Source organism: Diaporthe citri (genome assembly GCF_014595645.1).
Source record: "Diaporthe citri strain NFHF-8-4 chromosome Unknown scaffold_8, whole genome shotgun sequence".
Taxonomy (NCBI): Eukaryota; Fungi; Ascomycota; class Sordariomycetes; order Diaporthales; family Diaporthaceae; genus Diaporthe; species Diaporthe citri.
In genome coordinates, this window is record NW_025064853.1 from 3026212 (window position 1) to 3044058 (window position 17847).

Below are 17847 nucleotides of genomic sequence, written 5' to 3' on the forward strand. Positions count from 1 at the left end.
GCCTGAAAAATATCTGGGTCTGAAGTTGCAGATGGCGCCTTGCATTATCACTCGACCCATGATGAAGTTTCTTTGGGAGTAAAGCTGGAAATGTACCAGTAGTGGAAATATGGTTCTACCCAATTCTCGGCTATGCTGCTTACACCTTCTCGTATATGACATCTGTCCTGAGTGTGTATTTGGTCCCCTTCCGTACTTCTACTCCCTCATGATACATGTCCCTCTGTTGGAATATCAACACGCTCCCTTGCTTCGGGTCTATGTCTAGCTTGTCTTCCTTTGGATTCTCAAAGTCAATACCAAACCTCGTAGCTCCTCCCTCGATCTCCTCCCCGCCGCCCTGGCCCCCGCCATTGAGATACAGATGCACCGTCAAGAAGCTCTTCTCCGCCCTGCCGCCCTTGCCGACGTAGTGCCCGTCGCAGTGCGGGCTGAAGTACTGCCCCGGCTCGTACCTGAGGAAGCGCAATGCACTGTCCAGGCGGGCGATCTTCCAGGTCTCCATGTTGACCACAGCCGCCTGGCCAGTGATGCCAGGCGCGTTGGTCAGGCTCGCGACCGCGGGTGGCATGTGAGGCAGGATGCGGCCCAGCAGCGCGTCGGCCAGGGTTTGGGACTCGTGGATGATGCGGCCGCAGTCCCGCGACGCCAGATCCACGAACCGGGTCCCGTTGTGCGCCGTGACCGTGGCGGGCGGCCACTGTGGCTTGCTGTTGCCGGCGGGCTGGACGACGGAGAGCAGGGCTGCGCATTCGCTGGGGGTGAACAGGTCGTCGATCACCATGGCGAAGAAGTCCTCGTATAGCCCCAGGTTTGTCTCCTTGAAGTCGATCAGCCTTGCCGTTGCTGAGGGCGGGGCTGGGCCGCTCGGGATCTGGCACTCGACGACGGCCGTTGGGTTCTCTGCAGCCATGCTGATGATGACTGTTGTCGATCCTTGGTAGGTATGGGCGTCTGGGTAAGTTGCCGGTGCTTTTTTCAAGCGTTAATCTGAACACTCGGTAATTTTATTGTTGGATTTGTTGCCCGACAGAATGCCGTCAGCCATTATATAGATCCAACGTTCCCGCTATTATACAGTGTGAGCAGGCAGCCACCTGTAAGAATATCACTGTGCTGTACTTCTGGAAATATAATTTCGAGAGAATGACAATACATTCAGATCACTAATTGTGGCTCAGCTGGTTGGTTGAGGTACTAGTCTTGAATGTTGAGTTGGTCTTGTTGATGCCGGCTGAACATCATTTGATCCAAATCAAGCTCTCATTCCACTCAGACATGAACATGTGTGTCCATTCAATGCACGTGAGTCTATCTTCACATAATAGTCAGAAGCGAAACATTAGAAGCTTTCGATATGGAATTAAAGCGGGTTATCTCAGACGGGAGACTAGGGTACAAAAGCTATTACCGAACATAGAAAGACACGTATTTCCCCTTCATGTTGTCAGTCTGCTAATGGTTACCCAGGGTACGGACGAGGACGAAACAATTATAATAACCAAGGGAAACCTCATCATGCGTAAAAACTCTCAAAAGAAGGTGGGGTTCTCCATGTACTCGCGAATCTTCTCCTGCGTCCACTTCCCAGTCGTCCCAATACTCGTCACCACGCCGGTGGTGCTGCCACCGCCGAGCAGCACAGAAAAGATGCCGCGGAGCGGGAAGTCACCCCAGGACGGGGCCCCGAGATCAAACGGCTCGGCGCTCTCGAACAGCGACTCGACGTCCTCGTGCGGGATGAGGTCGGAGGCGAGCTCGATGCCGAGCACGACGGGGTGGATGTCCTGCAGGCCGGAGCCGACGCCCGCGTCGCCAAAGACGTACGTGCCGCCCGTGCCCCAGTGGTCGGGCTCGAGCGAGTCGGCCGTGACGGCGTCGCCGGCGGCGCGCGGGACGCGGCTGGCCGGGACCTGCCACGGCATCACGGGGACCTTGAGCTCCAGGGCGACGGAGCGCACGAAGTCGTAGAAGCGCGCCCACTCCCGCGGGCCGTAGCAGTACCCTTTGCCGTACCCCCGGTATGTGAAGTCGTCGGCCTCGTAGCGGTCGATGGCCAGGAAGTCGGGCGCGTACTCGCCCTCGTGCACGCCCAGCGCCCTGATGTAGTCGGCCGTGCTCTTGGCGTTTGTTATGGAGACGGTGTTGTCGTCCTGTTTGTAGATCCACGCCGAGCTGCCGACGCCCCACAGGTTCGCCTGCCAGCCGAACGTCACCTCGGGGGCGACGGTCCTGATCAGCCAGTTTACCGCCTGGACATAGCCGGCGAGGGTGTCCTTGACAGTTTCCGGGACGACGGCGTCTATGTTACGGTGAGCCAGCGCGTTGGTGAGAGGCTCCCTGACGGGCATGATATAGGATGGCCCACGGCCTTCCTGTTGGTTGGCTCCCAGGAAGTCCGGGTTGACGATGTACCCAGCTGGGACCTGGTTCTGCGACGCCTTCCTTGCCAGCTGCATGCTGAGGATCAGATTGCCGAAGGAGTGCTCCAACCGGGGGACACTCTGCAGGAGCCTTTCGCTGTCGCCGAGGCTGAGGTTGACCGTGTAGCTGATCATGACCGGCAGGACGGACTGACCGTCCAGGTTCTCGGAGACCCGCGAGGCGAGGCCGACCGTCCTGGTGGTTGCCGGGTCGTCGTCCAGGTAAGCGCCAGCGTCTCCGGCGCCGTCAGTGCCCGCGTACTTGAAGACGGACGTGACCTTGGCGGCTGTCAGGTCCTTGCCATCCGGGTCGACGAGGTCGGATATGGCGCCGAAGCTGAGGTAGTCGGGGAAGCCCCGGACCGCCAACTTGGGCCCTCGCAAGACCTCCATGTCGATCTTGGAGGAACCGTCGGATGCGACCTCAATCTCGCTGACCACATGTGCGCCATAGACGGTGCCGTCCTTGATGTAGCCGGGCGCGCTGACTTTGTACCTGCCCGGTGCAACAGGGCCGAGCGTGATGGTCCCACTCTCGACGGGCACCTCCTTGGAATATATGAAGGCAGTCTGGTCTCGAGAGACGAGGCGAAGTGCGATGGACTCGTCCGAGGGCTCCAAGTCGGTGTTCACCTTGATGGGCAAGTCGACGAACGACGAAGTGTCAATGTTGGCCGACGAGATGTTGCCGTCCTCGATGTCGACGTTGATCAGGGCGTTGGAGAGTTCCACTGGCTGCTGGCTGGTGTACTTGATATTGTTCAAGGTCAGCGTCGCGATGACGGTGGCGGTGCCCGATGGCGGCAGCCGCCGCACGCTGGTTGTGTGGTTGTTGGGACTGTCAAAGACCTTGACTTCGCCACCGCCCACCTTGACCTGGACGTGAAGCTGCTCCTTGTCCAGAGGAGACGACAGCTGGCCGACTTTGATGTCAAGGGCTGAGAACTTCTGGGGGGTTCCGTAGGACACTGTCAGCGTGGTGGTAGCGTCGTCTTTGACAGTGATCTCTGTCGGTGAGACGGACGCGGTCGCAACGATAGTCTCGTTCTCGTTGATGAGATCGTCCACCTTGACCGTGTAATCGCCAGTAGCCACCTCGAAGGGCGTCGTCTCGCCAGGCGGAGCGAGGAGGGAGAGTGGCACACCGCCTTTGGAGAGGGTGATGGTCTGCATGGAGGTGGACAAGGCGCCATCTGGGGCACCAGGGACCACGGCCTCCACCGTGCCGCTAGGCAGCTTGTCCGCGAAAAGCTCGAACGATTCGGTGTACCTCGAGGCATCGCCTCTCAGGTCACCGTTTATGCCCCAGGTCAGGGTGTCCGAGGCGTTGAACCTGTACGGGCCCGCAATTGGGAGCTCGGCCGTGACGGCGACACTCTTGTCTGCCATTGGTTCCAACGTAAAGATGGCGTCGACCTTCTGCCACGGACTGAGCAAAGCAGTGAGTTGGGGGACACCTGTGCTGGGAGGAGCAAGGAACTTGACGTAGAGCCTGTCCTGGACGGTAACAGGGCTGCCATCTTCGTAACTGATGCCGTTCGTGACAAGAGTGCTGTAATACTCGCCGGGGCTGGGGCCGACAACAGTCTTGGATACAATGCTGGGCATATTGGCGACTTTCAGGTGGGAAAGATGGCGAAGCGAGTAGTGAAGAAGCGTGGAAATTCTCGAGGGCAGATTATCTGTGGGAAGTAGTTGACTTGGGTTCTGAGGCTGGGATCTGATTGTTGACTACTCGAGGACACAATACTCAACGGGGAAGAAAATCGGGCTTTATATACTTCAGTCCTCGTCAGTGACCCAAGGCAAAGATGTGATTTCTCAGCCAGGTCTGAGGACCGTGTGTCACGGGGGGCTGGATCTCAAGCGGTGTATTCCACAAACTCACTGGACCTTCGAGGCACAACGTGTTCATTCGAGCTCGCAGGTTGACAAACTTAACCAAGATTGGCAGTTTTCAGTTCGTAGTCAACGCACAAGAGAGATTACGAATAGTGTTTCTGAAGATCTAGACACTTTGATTCATCACAATGCTGTCGTGACAGCCGTCGACCTCTTCCCGTGGTATGCAGCACTTCTCTAGCTACTGCTCGGCTCTGCGCTTCTCATGACCAAAGCTGCCAATTGTGGTCAAAGAATTCGAGAGGCCGAGAGTCTTGAGCGAATTTCAATTATTTAGTAAAGCCGCCATTGGGTACGATGTTTGCATGACCTAGACGTAAGACGAGGCAAAAGACGCCACCCACGCAACCCAAAACTTGTCCTCCCCCAAATATGTGTTCATGTGGGGTGAGTATACCTGTGCGCGTAGCATGTGTGCCCAGATTTCAAGCACTCCTCAGAGGTGGCATCAGAGATGCATGGAGGGTGTCAATGGCGAAAAGCCCTCCCAATGCCCCCATCCCCAAAGTAATCGCTTGCATGAAAACACTCAGCCGCAGATACGAGCAGTTGGAGCTACATTATTTCATCGACGCCGGGATAGGACGTCTCCTGATCAACAAAGAGAATTTCAAAACTGCTGCCATGGTGGTAAACTGCACTTGGTGTACGTCTGACTATACAGACGACGACAACCAAGACAATGGTCCCTCCAAGTGTGCACAGCGGCGAGTTATACGCACTCTTGTCCTGATCAAGACTATGAGTACCTATTAAACGAAATATCCCTCGGCCATCAACAATAGCTGCGTATTCTCGGGATCGACGAAAAACCAGTCGCTCAGATATCACAGACAGGGCCGCATCTGCGGTCTACCAGCGGGGTTATTCATGAACACCCACCACGATCGAAAGCTGAAGTCGAAACATGTGAACGGGCCTGAGCGACGGCATGAGATCACGCTTTCGGCAGGATGGCTCGAGGCCGACAGTTAAGCGGCTGTTACACTCTCTGTGCAAAACTGGGGAAAGGTGACAGGTCACAGACAACTCTCATCGTTGACACAGGTCCAATCTGCAGCTCACTCAAATGAGCTGCCACTACCATCGTGGTTTTTGCACCTAGGAAAATATCGAGATCGCCGATCGAGGCTGAATGGACAACCAGACCGGTGAAGCGGCGGGTGAGATAGGATCAAAGACCGTCGCAAGGCGGTAGTCGCGCTCGTCTGCAGACATTGCGGAGGCTGTCAGCATGTGAAGTAAGTTTAGACCCATTTGTCGAGGCGCATCTCGCCTGGCCTGCTGTGAAACAATTGATGCATTATAACTTGTCTGACCGGCTCTGATCTCAATGACTGCCGAGGCAAAGGCGTTATTTGTGCAGGTTCAAACTGCCAAACTGACCCCGGCCGTTGGTCAATCGCGAGCTGAAACCATCCATCAAGCCCTGCGATCATCTCCTCCGGGCCAGAGACTGCGGTCCAGCATACCGCATCACAGGCGGCTCGAACTGGACTCTTACTTACTCGTGGGTCTGGCCTTCGGGGTGCCCCCACGCCTCCGGTGTAACAGTGGGTGAAGCGAAGCCGAAGCCCACAGGTAGCTCTCGTGAAGGTCTTTGCAAATCGTTGATTGCTCATCGTAACGTTATTCCACCGCCTTGTGGCACTTCTTCCCCACCACGCATCGGAGATCTGGACAGCGGAGACACAGTCACTTACATAAAAGAAACAACCCATGGCCTAGCAGTGACTTTGCAGCGTCTGGTTCAATACAGATCCAAGTCAGCAAATCAGCAAGTATAGGAGTAGCACAACGTCATAGCATTTGTCGACCTGCAGTCCACGCGCGAAGGCATCTACGCTGACATGGGACTCTGTCCTCGCCTACCCTAACGAAGGCGATGCCGCTCATCTTGTCAACATCACGCTCTCCGGCGTCACATCCCTACCGGCATCCGTGTTCTTCACGTGGACCTCGAGCACGAAGTACAAAATATCCATGCATCAAACTGACGCCTTCTCACTGACAGAGATGGACATCGTTGAGAATGACAACTGGCCCCAACAGCTCGACGTGGAGCGGTCGGGGCCCAGCGGGGTTGTTGTGACTCTTGTTGGCAGTGAGCTCAGCGAATGAGTTGCGGTTCCGTCTTCTGGCATCTGTCGGCGAATCTAGGCATTCTGACTGACCTACTGTTTTATACCCGTCGTAGGGAGGATGGAACGAATCAGCAATGGAGGAATGGCTGTGGCGAACCAAATCACATTTGTAGCACTCATGTGTCCACGGAAATGTGCGTATCTGATTGATATCAGATTGGGCAGTACTTCTGTCAACCTGGAAAAGAATATCTGCGCCTCATCATCGTGTTGCAATCTCGAGTAGAATTTCTCTCAAGAACTAGTAAAATGTGGGAGGGATATCAATTCTCCTTGTTTGACAGTCCATGCTGTGAGTGGTCCAAGATACCTGGAAATCCGACAGCAACTCATCCAATCTAGTCACCGCCCGAGCTCGTAGGCTACTTAGGGCGAGCAATTGTCCGACGCGTGGTCAAGTGAAACACCATCGACATTTCAAGAGCCACACACAACTGTTGAGTTGCGGAACGGAGTTCGTCGAAATCTAGGTGCTGCTGTGTCTATGTTTAACGTTTTGGGAAGAAATACAATGGGTACTCCAGGTCTCGAGGCTCAAGAGAGGATCTAGATCCTCTGTTGTAGTTTGCATGTGCCTGGGAGTCGATCTTAGCAGACAGCTCATACTTGACAAAACAAATGGTTCGATAAGCTTAATTCTATTCAAAACTCGGAACGAATTTTAAGAAACTACCTAAACTAGTACGTGCTAGAGAGTGTAAATTAGATCCTCGCTACGATTAAGGACAAAGTCTAAGTCCTTACTACAAAGATCAAAGAGATAAGGGTTAACGAGAGCGAGTTCACCCAAATCCTTTGCAAAAAGGAGTACAAGTCCCTGATCAGAGACTTCAAAATCTATGGATACGCAGACGCTATGAATTGCGTTGAAACTCGGGTCGACGGCACCTACGAATAGATAAATCGAGACACACAGTTCTTGCGTTGTCTCTTACCAAACACATAATCTAGCACCACCTACCAGGGGGAGGGGGGGTATTCGTTTGGGTGCTGCAAGCAAGTTAATGGGAAAGTAATATAATAATGACATGCTATTAAGGTTTTAATAGTATGTTTTTTTATATGCCTTGCATTATTTACACGTTATTAATATATATTTATTCTTAACATAATATTAATATTAATATAATATTAATATAATGTTAATATATAATATAAAGGTAAAAAGAAAACTTTTTTTCCCTTATTCTTAACCTAACTACTTATTTACTCTTTATTAGCTTAATTATTTATTATAAGAGGATTTATAAAATTATAGAAATATTTAAAAATAAAATTAAGTTTAAAGTTAATAAAGTTTAAATTAAAGCTTTTAATATAAAATTATAATAATATTAGCTAATATAAAGTTAATATTAATATAATTTAAAAGCTTTAATATAATTTGCTTTTAATAGTATTTTAATAATCTTTTATTAGCATTTTGCTAGAATTATAAAATTTCAATTAAATGTTAAAACATGAGTGCATTGCGTGACCCCGTCAGAAACCCCCCTCCCCCCTGGTAGGCAATAGGACGTTTGTGATAGCGGCCAACCCGGGCTGCGGAAAGTCAGTGTTGTCTTGCTACTTGATAGAAGAAGGACTTTTCAGAGCCATCGGACCTGTCGTTGAAGTCACGGTGTGCTACTTCTTCTTCCAGACGTCTGATGAGAGGTTTCGGTCCTCTGCAAACGCACTATCCAGCATAATTCATCAGATTTTCACTAAGCATTAGAACCAGGACGAGATACTCAGCGACATCAAGCATGGATCAAACGGCGGAGTGATCAGAAAGTCGACAACCTAACTAGTCTCATCCAGATTCTTCAGAAATCAATGGCCTTGGCCGGTCGCCGCCAAGGACCAAGCAAACCACTTCTTGTATTTGATGCACTCGACGAGTGTGCTGAATAAGAACCATACAAGCTGATCAAGGCAATCCAGGAACTCTCTTCCAATACCTTGGATGTCCCAGTAAGGTTTCTAATCACAACACGTCCAAATCCAAGGATCATGCGCAGTCTTCTCAACGTTCTAAAGTTTAATGATCCGTCTCAATCACGACTAGTCCAAGGAGAAGTCAGGCTTGTTATGAGGAAGAAGGTAGATTATTTAGGCACCGAAGGTTATGATCTCGGCCAGATGGAGGCCGTTCAGGCTGCATTAATCAAAAAGGTTGATGCTGAGCAGCGGATATACCTGTGGGTCAAACTCATCTTCGAAAGGCTGGCTAGGACGGCCAGAAGGCGTATTATTGACCTTGAGGATGTAATAAACAAAGCTCTACAGGACATATTGAAATTATATGACCTTCTCCTAAGTTAGATCGAGATGAGGACCACTAAGATGTCACTACACTTCTCGATCTAATCATATCTACTCACCGTCCATTACACCTAACAAAGGCTGACATAGCTGTTAGTCTTAGAAGATACCCTCATGCTCTAGATAAGGAGATCATTACTGAATTCAGGGGGAAAGGCTTCGACGACTAGGTGCTCCAGACGTGTAGCTATTTCGTGATAATTTATTTAGACGAGCTATTTTTCATCCACTAAACTGCCAACGAGTACCTCCTCAATCGTGGCGTCAAGGAAAATTAGGATCTGGGGAGAAGCAAAGAAACCACATCACTAAGGCTTTGTCACGCAGGATAGGGTGTTGGAAGATGCGCTCCACCGTGGTCTTAACGGCTGTTATGCGCGCGTTGGCGAATAGCCCTTGTGGTATTTTTCCTTAACTCCGTTCTCCACCCTGCAAGTCGATCAATGTGCACAACGGAAAATACGTGCTGGGTGTGGAAAATGAACAAGGTCCGTGTCCACAATATCTGCTGGCTCAGCAGCTCGCAATACCTGCTGGCGTCATCAAGCAACGACTGTTGGCGGCCGCAAGTGGTGGAGCCAGGAAACCGCTCCCGACGCATTGAATTGTCGCAACAAGGCTCCTGCACTGCTGCGGCCGCCCCTGCACTGCTGCGGCCGCTCGTGCGCTTAACGCCGTTACGACCTCATTATATCCGGAAGACCAAACCATCCCGAGCGGAGAGCTTGGGGTGGACCCTCAACGATCCTCCGTCTTTGTAATTGAGTTACTGGTATGATAGCCGCGTAAGGTGATCGACCTGTCACATCATAGAGAGTCTCAAGTCTGGATATAAAACCAAGGCGACCCATCCCTCTGTTGATTTATTGACATCGACACTCGCATCACACCCAGTACAAAACTAATTCTCCAACACATCCTAACAACACCGCCACATCAGACAAGCCATCGCCATGTCTTTCCTCAAACCAATCCCAGAACCCGCGACCGAGCTCGGCCGTTACCGCATCCTGTCCAGCAATGCAGGCGTCAAGGTCTCCCCTCTTGTTCTCGGGGCCATGTCCCTTGGAAAGGCTTGGGGTGCTGTCACCGGGGCCGTAGACGAGCAAGAGTCGTTCAAGATACTGGACACATTCGTGGAGGCTGGCGGGAACTTTATCGACACGGCAAACAACTACCAGGACGAGGAGTCCGAGACATACATCGGCAACTGGTTGACTGCCAGGAAGAACCGTGATCTGCTCTTCCTGGCGACCAAGTTCACCAATGCGTTCCGATCACACGAACTTGGGCCCGGCCGCTCCGTCAACTTCGGCGGTAACAATAAGAAATCTCTCTTCCTGTCCGTCGAGGCTTCCCTGCGGAAGCTACAAACCACCTACATCGACCTGCTCTACGTCCACTGGTGGGACTGGTCGACATCCATTGAGGAGCTCATGGACTCGCTCCACATCTTGGTCGAGCAGGGCAAGGTCCTATACCTCGGCGTCTCCGACACGCCGGCATGGGTCGTCGCGGCCGCCAACACGTACGCCAGGGCCCAGGGAAAGACGCCCTTCTCGGTCTACCAGGGCCGCTGGAGCGTCCTGGACCGCGACTTTGAGCGCGACATCCTCCCGATGGCCCGCCATTTCGGCCTGGCCCTGTGCCCGTGGAACGTGCTGGGAGGCGGCGAGCTCAAGACCGAGAGGCAGATCGAGGCGCGCAAGTCGTCCCGGGAGGGCGGCCGCTTCACGGGGCAGAGCGAGGCCGCGCGCAAGGCCAGCGAGGCGCTGGAGAAGGTGGCTGGCGAGCACGGCGTCGGCAGCATCCAGCAGATCGCCCTCGCGTACGTCCTCAGGAAGTCCCGCAACGTCTTCCCGCTGGTCGGGTTCCGCAAGGTCGAGCACCTCCAGGACGGCATCGAGGCGCTGCGCGTCCGCCTGACCGACGACCAGGTCAAGTTCATCGAGAGCCAGAACCCGTTCGACGTGGGGTTCCCCCTGAATTTTGTTGGCGACAACCCTAGGGAGACCGGTGGCTACGGTCCCTTGCCCGAGATGCTTCTTGCCGCCAAGGTTTCCTTCGAGAAACCAGCTAAGCCCGCTGGCTATGAATAATTTGAGCTTGGGTGGATCAGAATTAGACATCAGTCTGAGGATACATTTAATTCCCAACAATCTATCTGAATAGCGTTGACGTCTGCTATGGTTAGGTACAGCGTATATACACATGTATAAAGTGTATTGTTAGGTATAATATGATGATATCTTATTCATCTATATGCCCATAGGCCTATATATATTAGGAAACTATTTATATTTTGTATGCAGGCGCATGTTGGTGTAGTCATTCAGCTAGTGACAGCTGGCTAACCTTTCCCACGGGCTGATTTCACTGCTGTGCTGATCGCATTCACGGGATCTTGCAATGGTCAGTACAATTGGTTGAGTGGGATGAGGTCGTTGGATGAGTTCTGGATATTCATTCCCACGCAAAACAATTTCTGCTGCGTGTAGTCGAGTTCGCATTGCTGTCACCGCCCTTAGTCCTACAATAGCAAAAGTATCCCTGATTGTTCTTCTCGTCTACGTCAAGTAACTAGTTATAATCTCATGACTACCTGGGTTTCTTTGAGCGCACCCACGCATGTACATCGCAACGGCTGTCCGGCAAAGGTGACCGACCCACGATGACGGGCGCGTAAACAAGTCCAGAGATGGATATGAGAATGGCGAGTAGGAAAACCAGAAGGGAAAAAGTAGGAATTTTGAGGCAATTGTATGAATCCCGGCAACAGCAAGGAAAGTGAATACTCTCACCACATGTTATTATAGATTAAGTAATATTCCAGGGTTTATAAAACATCCGCGGACAATGTTTAAACCCGCAGTGGCCAGGACCGATGATAGTATCTTAAAATTACTGTTACCACTAGTAAAGAAGATTACAATTAAACAAAGTCACTCTTTTTTCTCCCCTCCACTTCTCCTCACAGAGCAACAGGTTGCGAGAGAGTGAAAGATACAGGCGACCCCGACAGCTGCACCCAAATCGTCAAAGGGTCCGATCCAATCTGCTCGGTCGCGAACCCGTGGGTGTCAGTCACGGACCCCGGGACGGTGACGGGGATGGGCGAGCCGCAGGTGTTTCCGCTGGCCGTGACAGTGACGCCGGTGATGCTGCCGGAGGCGACGTCGTACGCGAGCCCGTAGGAGCAGGCGTCACGGGCCATGCGGTTCGCGAACTGGGCGGAGAACTGTGGTGAAAAGGAGGGGTTGTTAGTGTATTGGGTCTCATGGTGGAGATCGGGTGGTGGGCAGGTAGCATTTGCGTGGGACGAGACAGGTGGGGTGGTGCATGGAGAAAAGTCACAAGACAGGTAACACATACGTCAACTTGCTGCAGGGTGATGATGGGCCATTCCAAGAGACGGACGTATTCTTGGACGACGGTCTCCACCCAGGCCTGGAAAATGCCGATATTAGAAGCAACGCCGTTGATTGTTGTCGTACCAAGTCCCGTCGTTCGGAGGTTAGCCTGGTGGAACATGAAAGCATCGTGATAAAGCCCCGTCAGGTAGCGGATGGAGTCGGCCTTTTCTGCTGCCAGAAGGTCGTTGAACGTGCCACTGCCGGCCGACGTAGCGATCCATTCCTGCGTTGTGCAGTCGCTGGTATCACAGTTGAAGTATATCCTCGTCGGCCACCGACCGTTTACCTGTATGCCGGCATATCCGTCAGCGCCCTCCTGGGTGATATAGGGCCACATGTCGTTCTGCTGATTGCGGAGCACGGGCCTGCTGTTGTCTCCAACACACTGGACAAGACCCGCGTCGTGCCATGCTCTCAGGGCGTCTCCATTGTGCAAGCCAGTGATCGCCGGGGGGATGAGGCCGTTCGCGGTGAAGTTGGCCGAAGCAATCCCGGACTGGGCGAGCCAGGCCTGGTTGAATTCAATCTCCTTGAGGACGTCTGCGTACGTGGCGTTGTCTTGGTTTTCGTGAGTGAAAGTATGGCTGATGGTGTTGAAATTGTGGACATTCGTGTCGAACCACGTCTTCAAAGGGTCGAGGTTCAAGCAGTCTACAGAGTAGTTGTACGTTGTTGGCGTGGTCGGCCAGAGGTCTGTGCCCGTTCCTATCGGCTTCTTGAACTCCAACGCGGTGTCGGGCTGGTCGCCATACTCGATGGAGTCGGGCGAACACACTCGCTGCCCTGCATCGGAAGCTTCGGCCTGTTCGATGTTGCCATTGCCGTTGAACCCGATTTCCACGGAATAGTTGCTCCCTGCAGGCATAATGGCGCGAATCGAAGGCAGCCAGCCGACAATTCCAGTCATGTCGTCTGGCGTAACACGATAGGTGGTGCCACTGGGGGAATACAAGTCGGTCTCGAGGAACATGTCATCAATCTGAGTGTTCAAGTTGACACGACGGTATCCGGCGTATAAGCCCCTCGTAAGCCAGGTAATGTAGGCATGCTGAAGGAGTGACGAGGTCGCCGACCAGTTCTGTGAGAAATCAATGAAGAAGACCATCTGCTGCCGGCCAGATGCGAAATTGTTGATGACGGCGGCAGTGCTGTTGGATGTAAAGCTGCCGTCGCTTGCGGGCCCGAATTCTGCAATGGCAGTCGTGGTCGTCGTGTTCGAAATGGTAGATGGGTAATGGTACAAGCCTGCCGTTTCCAGCGCAGCGTTCGCCTTCAAGCCTGCTTGCGAAAATGCACTCGTGTCGGTGAGGTAGATGGACTGCGAGACGCTGGTGTTGCAGCAGCCGCCCGAGGCGACCACTCCCGCATCAAGAGTGGGAAATATGCCATATTGGACCATGCGGACTCCGTACGTGATTTGGTATTCGTACAAGGCGTTCCATTGATCATTAGTGAGGGCACTCGAATAGTTGTTGGCATTGTACTCGTAGAGGACGCCAGATGCAACGATGATACCGCCATAGTTGCCACCGGCAGGGGAGCTCAGCGTTGGCAGAGCAACCCCAGTCTGTGGGACAATGAGGCTTTGGTGTGGGATGCCGTAGCCATTCAATCCCTGCGCGGCAACAGTTGCTGATGTGGCATCTGTTGCGATGACAAGAATGGTTGAGGCAACGCTGCCGCTGAAAGTTGTGTAGGTATTGGTTGTATTGGAAGTCTGCTGCGCAAGAGCTCCATGCAGAACAGACAGAAAAGGAAGCAAAAGCGATGAACGGGTTTTGGAAAACATCATGGAGAAGGTCTACCAGCGGATGCCAAAAACGAACGAAGCTGGGTCGGAGAAAAACACAGGGCAAAGAGAGAATGGAACGGAGGTGAATGATAACAGGGCTGATCTGCCGGATGTAATGGAAATACCCGCCAATATATATAATCACACCCAAGGGGACATCGTGAGGATGGGTAAGCATGCACGCGCCGCCATTGGGAAAGGCTCTGCAGCAAGACACGAGAGTTGAACGTGTCATTGAACAGGGGGGACCTGGTATCGGAGCTCGTGAAAGATTTTAGCGAGAAGCTTAACAAAGCTTGTTTGGACGGCTACACGGCAAACTGCAGGGCGTTTTGGGTGTGCCCGTGAGTCCGCGCTCATGATTTCCCCTGGAACACAGCATCCATGTAGGGGATCCAGCCGCTCAGATTTTTGGGAGATCACCACGGACGGGCCATTGATTCTCTGCATATGCATCCTGGAAATCGGATTGAACCTACTGGGCGGAACGGCACGGAAGCGCCAAGACCGCTACATGGCTAACCCGGGAACGGCAAAGTGTTTCTTTTTTTTTTAATTGTTTTCCCTATTAGGCGGATCAGTGCAACAGGCTTCATTTTCGAGGGACGCGTCATCGGCAAGTCGGCACATGGCTCGGTGCTCAGAGGTTGCGATTTGATGATCAATGCATGTAAAGTGGGTAAGGGCAGTATGGAAGAAATGATCGATGATGCGCAATGGAGGGGTCGCATCTGGATGCGAGACCTGCAGGCCCTGCCTACCTTCAAGTACCGTGCCTCCTATCCCAGCACGACAACAATTAGCCCAGCCTCTGAGAATACTTCCAACCTCCTGGATAAAGAGACACTCCAGATGTCGCAACATGTATGACGCCTTGGGCGGCTCTGAACTATCTCCAGCCACACATGCCTGAAGTGTCGAGCCGGACTGGAGTTGTCAGCCCAGCGTTTCCCACGATTACGTCTTGCGAGATTGGCACGGATGGCGGTATGCATACTCGATATGCCGTGCCACCCTCCCCTACCACCGAAGGCACAGCATCCTTGCTCTAAGCTAGCCACCGCATCTCTGACCACGCCTGAGCGTTCTGGAGGGAATACGAGCTGTTGCATGCCAGCATAAAGCCTGCAAGACTAGAAATCGTGCTTGCAGGCTTAGCTAATCTTTTTAAAGTGCGATCGGCTTGTGAACTTAATTGACGCTGTTGTATCTCTCAAGAGCTTAAGTGCATTAGGATTTTGCCTCATGAACACTGATACTACTTAAATCTTAGACTTCAATATAATACTACAGCGTCGTTTTGAGCTATAAGCAAGGGCTTGACCAATAGGATCGCTCATTTATATAAGAGAAATTCACCAAAGGCAACACTCTTAACATTTGTATATCTTGAGTGTTAAGTGATTCAGATTCCCATACAAATATTGAATATCTGGTCCAGAATATCCCTGAGGGGAAATACGTCCCGGAGGCGCTGATGAAACGGAATGGTTGGCCAGGATAGATTGCGTGTGTAATTGCTTGGTTGTTGAGAGAGGCTGACAATTGTTCCCTTGACTCTGCACTGTCCAGGCTCCCCAGCATTGTGACCAGTGCGACAAGACTTTTGATCTCCTAGATGCGTGGTAGAGTCAGGTTCATGGGTATTCAGATGGCGACTCCCCTTTGCCTGAGGCGAAGTGGTGATCACCGCAGTTTTTCAAGAGGGAAGGGGCTGGCTAGCCGATATCATTACCGATCGAGGATTCTCGGCAGTGTGATTGTGTAAAAGACTACCTCATTAGCAGCCGGCAATTCACCGAATCTGGGTTATATTTCACAGTGACATTCTGACCTTATAACTATTCCAGAACCAAGGTCAGCTAAGCAGGATGGGCGACCATAGAGGTAGGTACGTCTTGATTCTGGTCCACAGACAGAGTGGTCGTCTTTATGGACGTTGTGGTATTTTTCAACGCATCTTGTAGGTCCAAGAAGCTTAGGGAAGGGCACGTGAATAGCAGGCTATAGAAGGGTGAACTCTCAGATAACCAAGATGCTTCCAGTACTAGGAAACCCACAGTACTACAGGTCCATTCCTAGAGCTGTTGCGCCGCTGGTTAATGCCAAAGCCATCGAATAAGGCTTCACAAGGCCCATAATCTCATTTCCAGTCTGATTTAGAAGCACGGGAAGACCCCGGTGACAGTGCTTTGTCACTTTGGGCGGTTCGCCGTTTGTGAGTCTTCGAGCTTTAGGTGCAACATAGCCTTTGTCACAGAACAGATCTCGGCCAGATCAAATGACATGGAGGAACACAACAAGTCTGCGGTGAAATCTAACAACGCGTTGTTCAATACAATAGCTTTCTTCGAACAATGGGATTGTCTACTTTGACAGTCAAACTCCATGGTTGAGAGCAGCATGTATAAATATGATGGGAAGGCCGTCTTCGAGTTCAGAAATTCCCCCATATTTGCACATAGAAATCTGCATTCGCACACCAACATACACCAATATCCTCACAAGCAACTTCATTATGGCAACCTCAGCTTCTACTGAACTCGACCTGAAGAGGACGACTTTCGTCCTCTCTCCAGAAGAGAGAGCGCTTGGCTCAACTCTCGAAAACGACATACACCCATTGTATCAGCGGTTCAATTTCAGGGCAAGCGCTTTGACCTATGATACGACTGGAGAGGAAGTTGGCGAGCCATTCCTCGAAGCGCAAGTGCACGAGAGGATGGTTCCCGCTTTTCGTCTTGCATCTCTCTTGCTCGACTTCAGCCTCCCCTTCCTCGCTAAAGTATATTGTGCGGATCTCGTCTTTGTTGGCGAGTAGTACGCCTTCAGCCCTGTGTACGAGTGTACAGACGCGGACATCCAGCGCGTTCGTGATCTTCTTTTGGAGTGGGCTGAAAGAACGCGTTTCTACTGCAGAACCCCGGACCCCCCGCTTGGACCGGACGAGCTCATCATGGAGGCTATCTCAGAGGTAAGGACAGGAGGAAGACCGTTTCCAACCCCGGCCCATTCGCTCATCAGCATCAAGCTGAGAACCATCGAGTTTTTCAGTCAGCAGAACTACGATGAGATCGACACAGAGACCAAGACATCCATGCTCGTGCAGCTGGCCTTCGTCCTGGTTCACGAGCAGGCCCACGCGGTCTTCTGCCACCGATGGACCGAGTCTCCGGAGTTGGACCAGGACGAGCGAGCCTTCATCTCTCGTGTCACTCCGAGAGAGCCCATGTACCACATGCACATGGACCCTCGCTACTACGAGCTTGGGTTCGCCCTGCAGGCGTGGATCCACGGTGGCAGCATTTTCAGCCGCGGCAAGGACCTCATCTTTGTTCAGTACCCAGGCGATGTGCTCAGTGAGAGCACCGTCGCGCAGGGGTACCCCTTCCGAGGCAACCTGTTGAACCGCGAGTTCTGGCAGGCGGCCCGAAGCGCCCAGAGGCCGTCGACGCACTGGCACGGCGATGAGCTCCCTGTGGGATGGCTCGGACAGGCTATGGCGGATTGGCGGCTCGCACGTGGTGAATGATCGTAGATCACCCCGGGCTTCGGCGGGATTCTCTTGGATGTGAATGTGAGGCTGTGCAGGCGTACAAAATCAGGTAGGTGCACCCTCATTGCGATAGTAGCTAGATAGCTTTGCTTCCCAAAAATAGATTGTATTCACCGGGAGTACCTCATCACTTGAACGTGAAAATGCATGCATAAGATGAAGTGAATCGTAGGGCATAATTGAGCTTCCCAAAATAAAACGACATCACCAGTAACTTGTGTCGGCGGATTGCTGGCTTCGTGAAGGGGCATACAATGTGCGGTTGAAAATTGATTACGCATGAAAGGCTCTCTCTATCATGTTATCTCTG

The 17847-nt window shown here is 52.3% G+C and overlaps 5 protein-coding genes across 5 annotated transcripts; 2 read left to right on the forward strand and 3 right to left on the reverse strand.

The window, feature by feature from the left end:
* Positions 1-139: 139 nt before the first annotated feature.
* INS49_015164 (uncharacterized protein) lies at positions 140-913 on the reverse strand (the record flags this gene model as incomplete). The annotated part of the gene is made up of 1 exon (XM_043175850.1): positions 140-913. One exon carries the CDS (start codon positions 911-913, stop codon positions 140-142), a length of 774 nt encoding a protein of 257 aa, XP_043020807.1.
* A 619-nt stretch (positions 914-1532) lies between these two features.
* INS49_015165 (uncharacterized protein) lies at positions 1533-4031 on the reverse strand (the record flags this gene model as incomplete). Its single annotated transcript, XM_043175851.1, has 1 exon — positions 1533-4031. The coding sequence occupies one exon, from the start codon at positions 4029-4031 to the stop codon at positions 1533-1535; it is 2499 nt and encodes an 832-aa protein (XP_043020808.1).
* A 5698-nt stretch (positions 4032-9729) lies between these two features.
* On the forward strand, positions 9730-10875 carry INS49_015166 (uncharacterized protein; the record flags this gene model as incomplete). Its single annotated transcript, XM_043175852.1, has 1 exon — positions 9730-10875. One exon carries the CDS (start codon positions 9730-9732, stop codon positions 10873-10875), a length of 1146 nt encoding a protein of 381 aa, XP_043020809.1.
* An 872-nt stretch (positions 10876-11747) lies between these two features.
* INS49_015167 (uncharacterized protein) lies at positions 11748-13978 on the reverse strand (the record flags this gene model as incomplete). The annotated part of the gene is made up of 2 exons (XM_043175853.1): positions 11748-12014; positions 12149-13978. 2 exons carry the CDS (start codon positions 13976-13978, stop codon positions 11748-11750), a joined length of 2097 nt encoding a protein of 698 aa, XP_043020810.1.
* Positions 13979-16937: 2959 nt separating this feature from the next.
* Positions 16938-17513, forward strand: INS49_015168 (uncharacterized protein; the record flags this gene model as incomplete). Its single annotated transcript, XM_043175854.1, has 2 exons — positions 16938-16955; positions 17028-17513. The coding sequence occupies 2 exons, from the start codon at positions 16938-16940 to the stop codon at positions 17511-17513; spliced, it is 504 nt and encodes a 167-aa protein (XP_043020811.1).
* Positions 17514-17847: the final 334 nt, after the last annotated feature.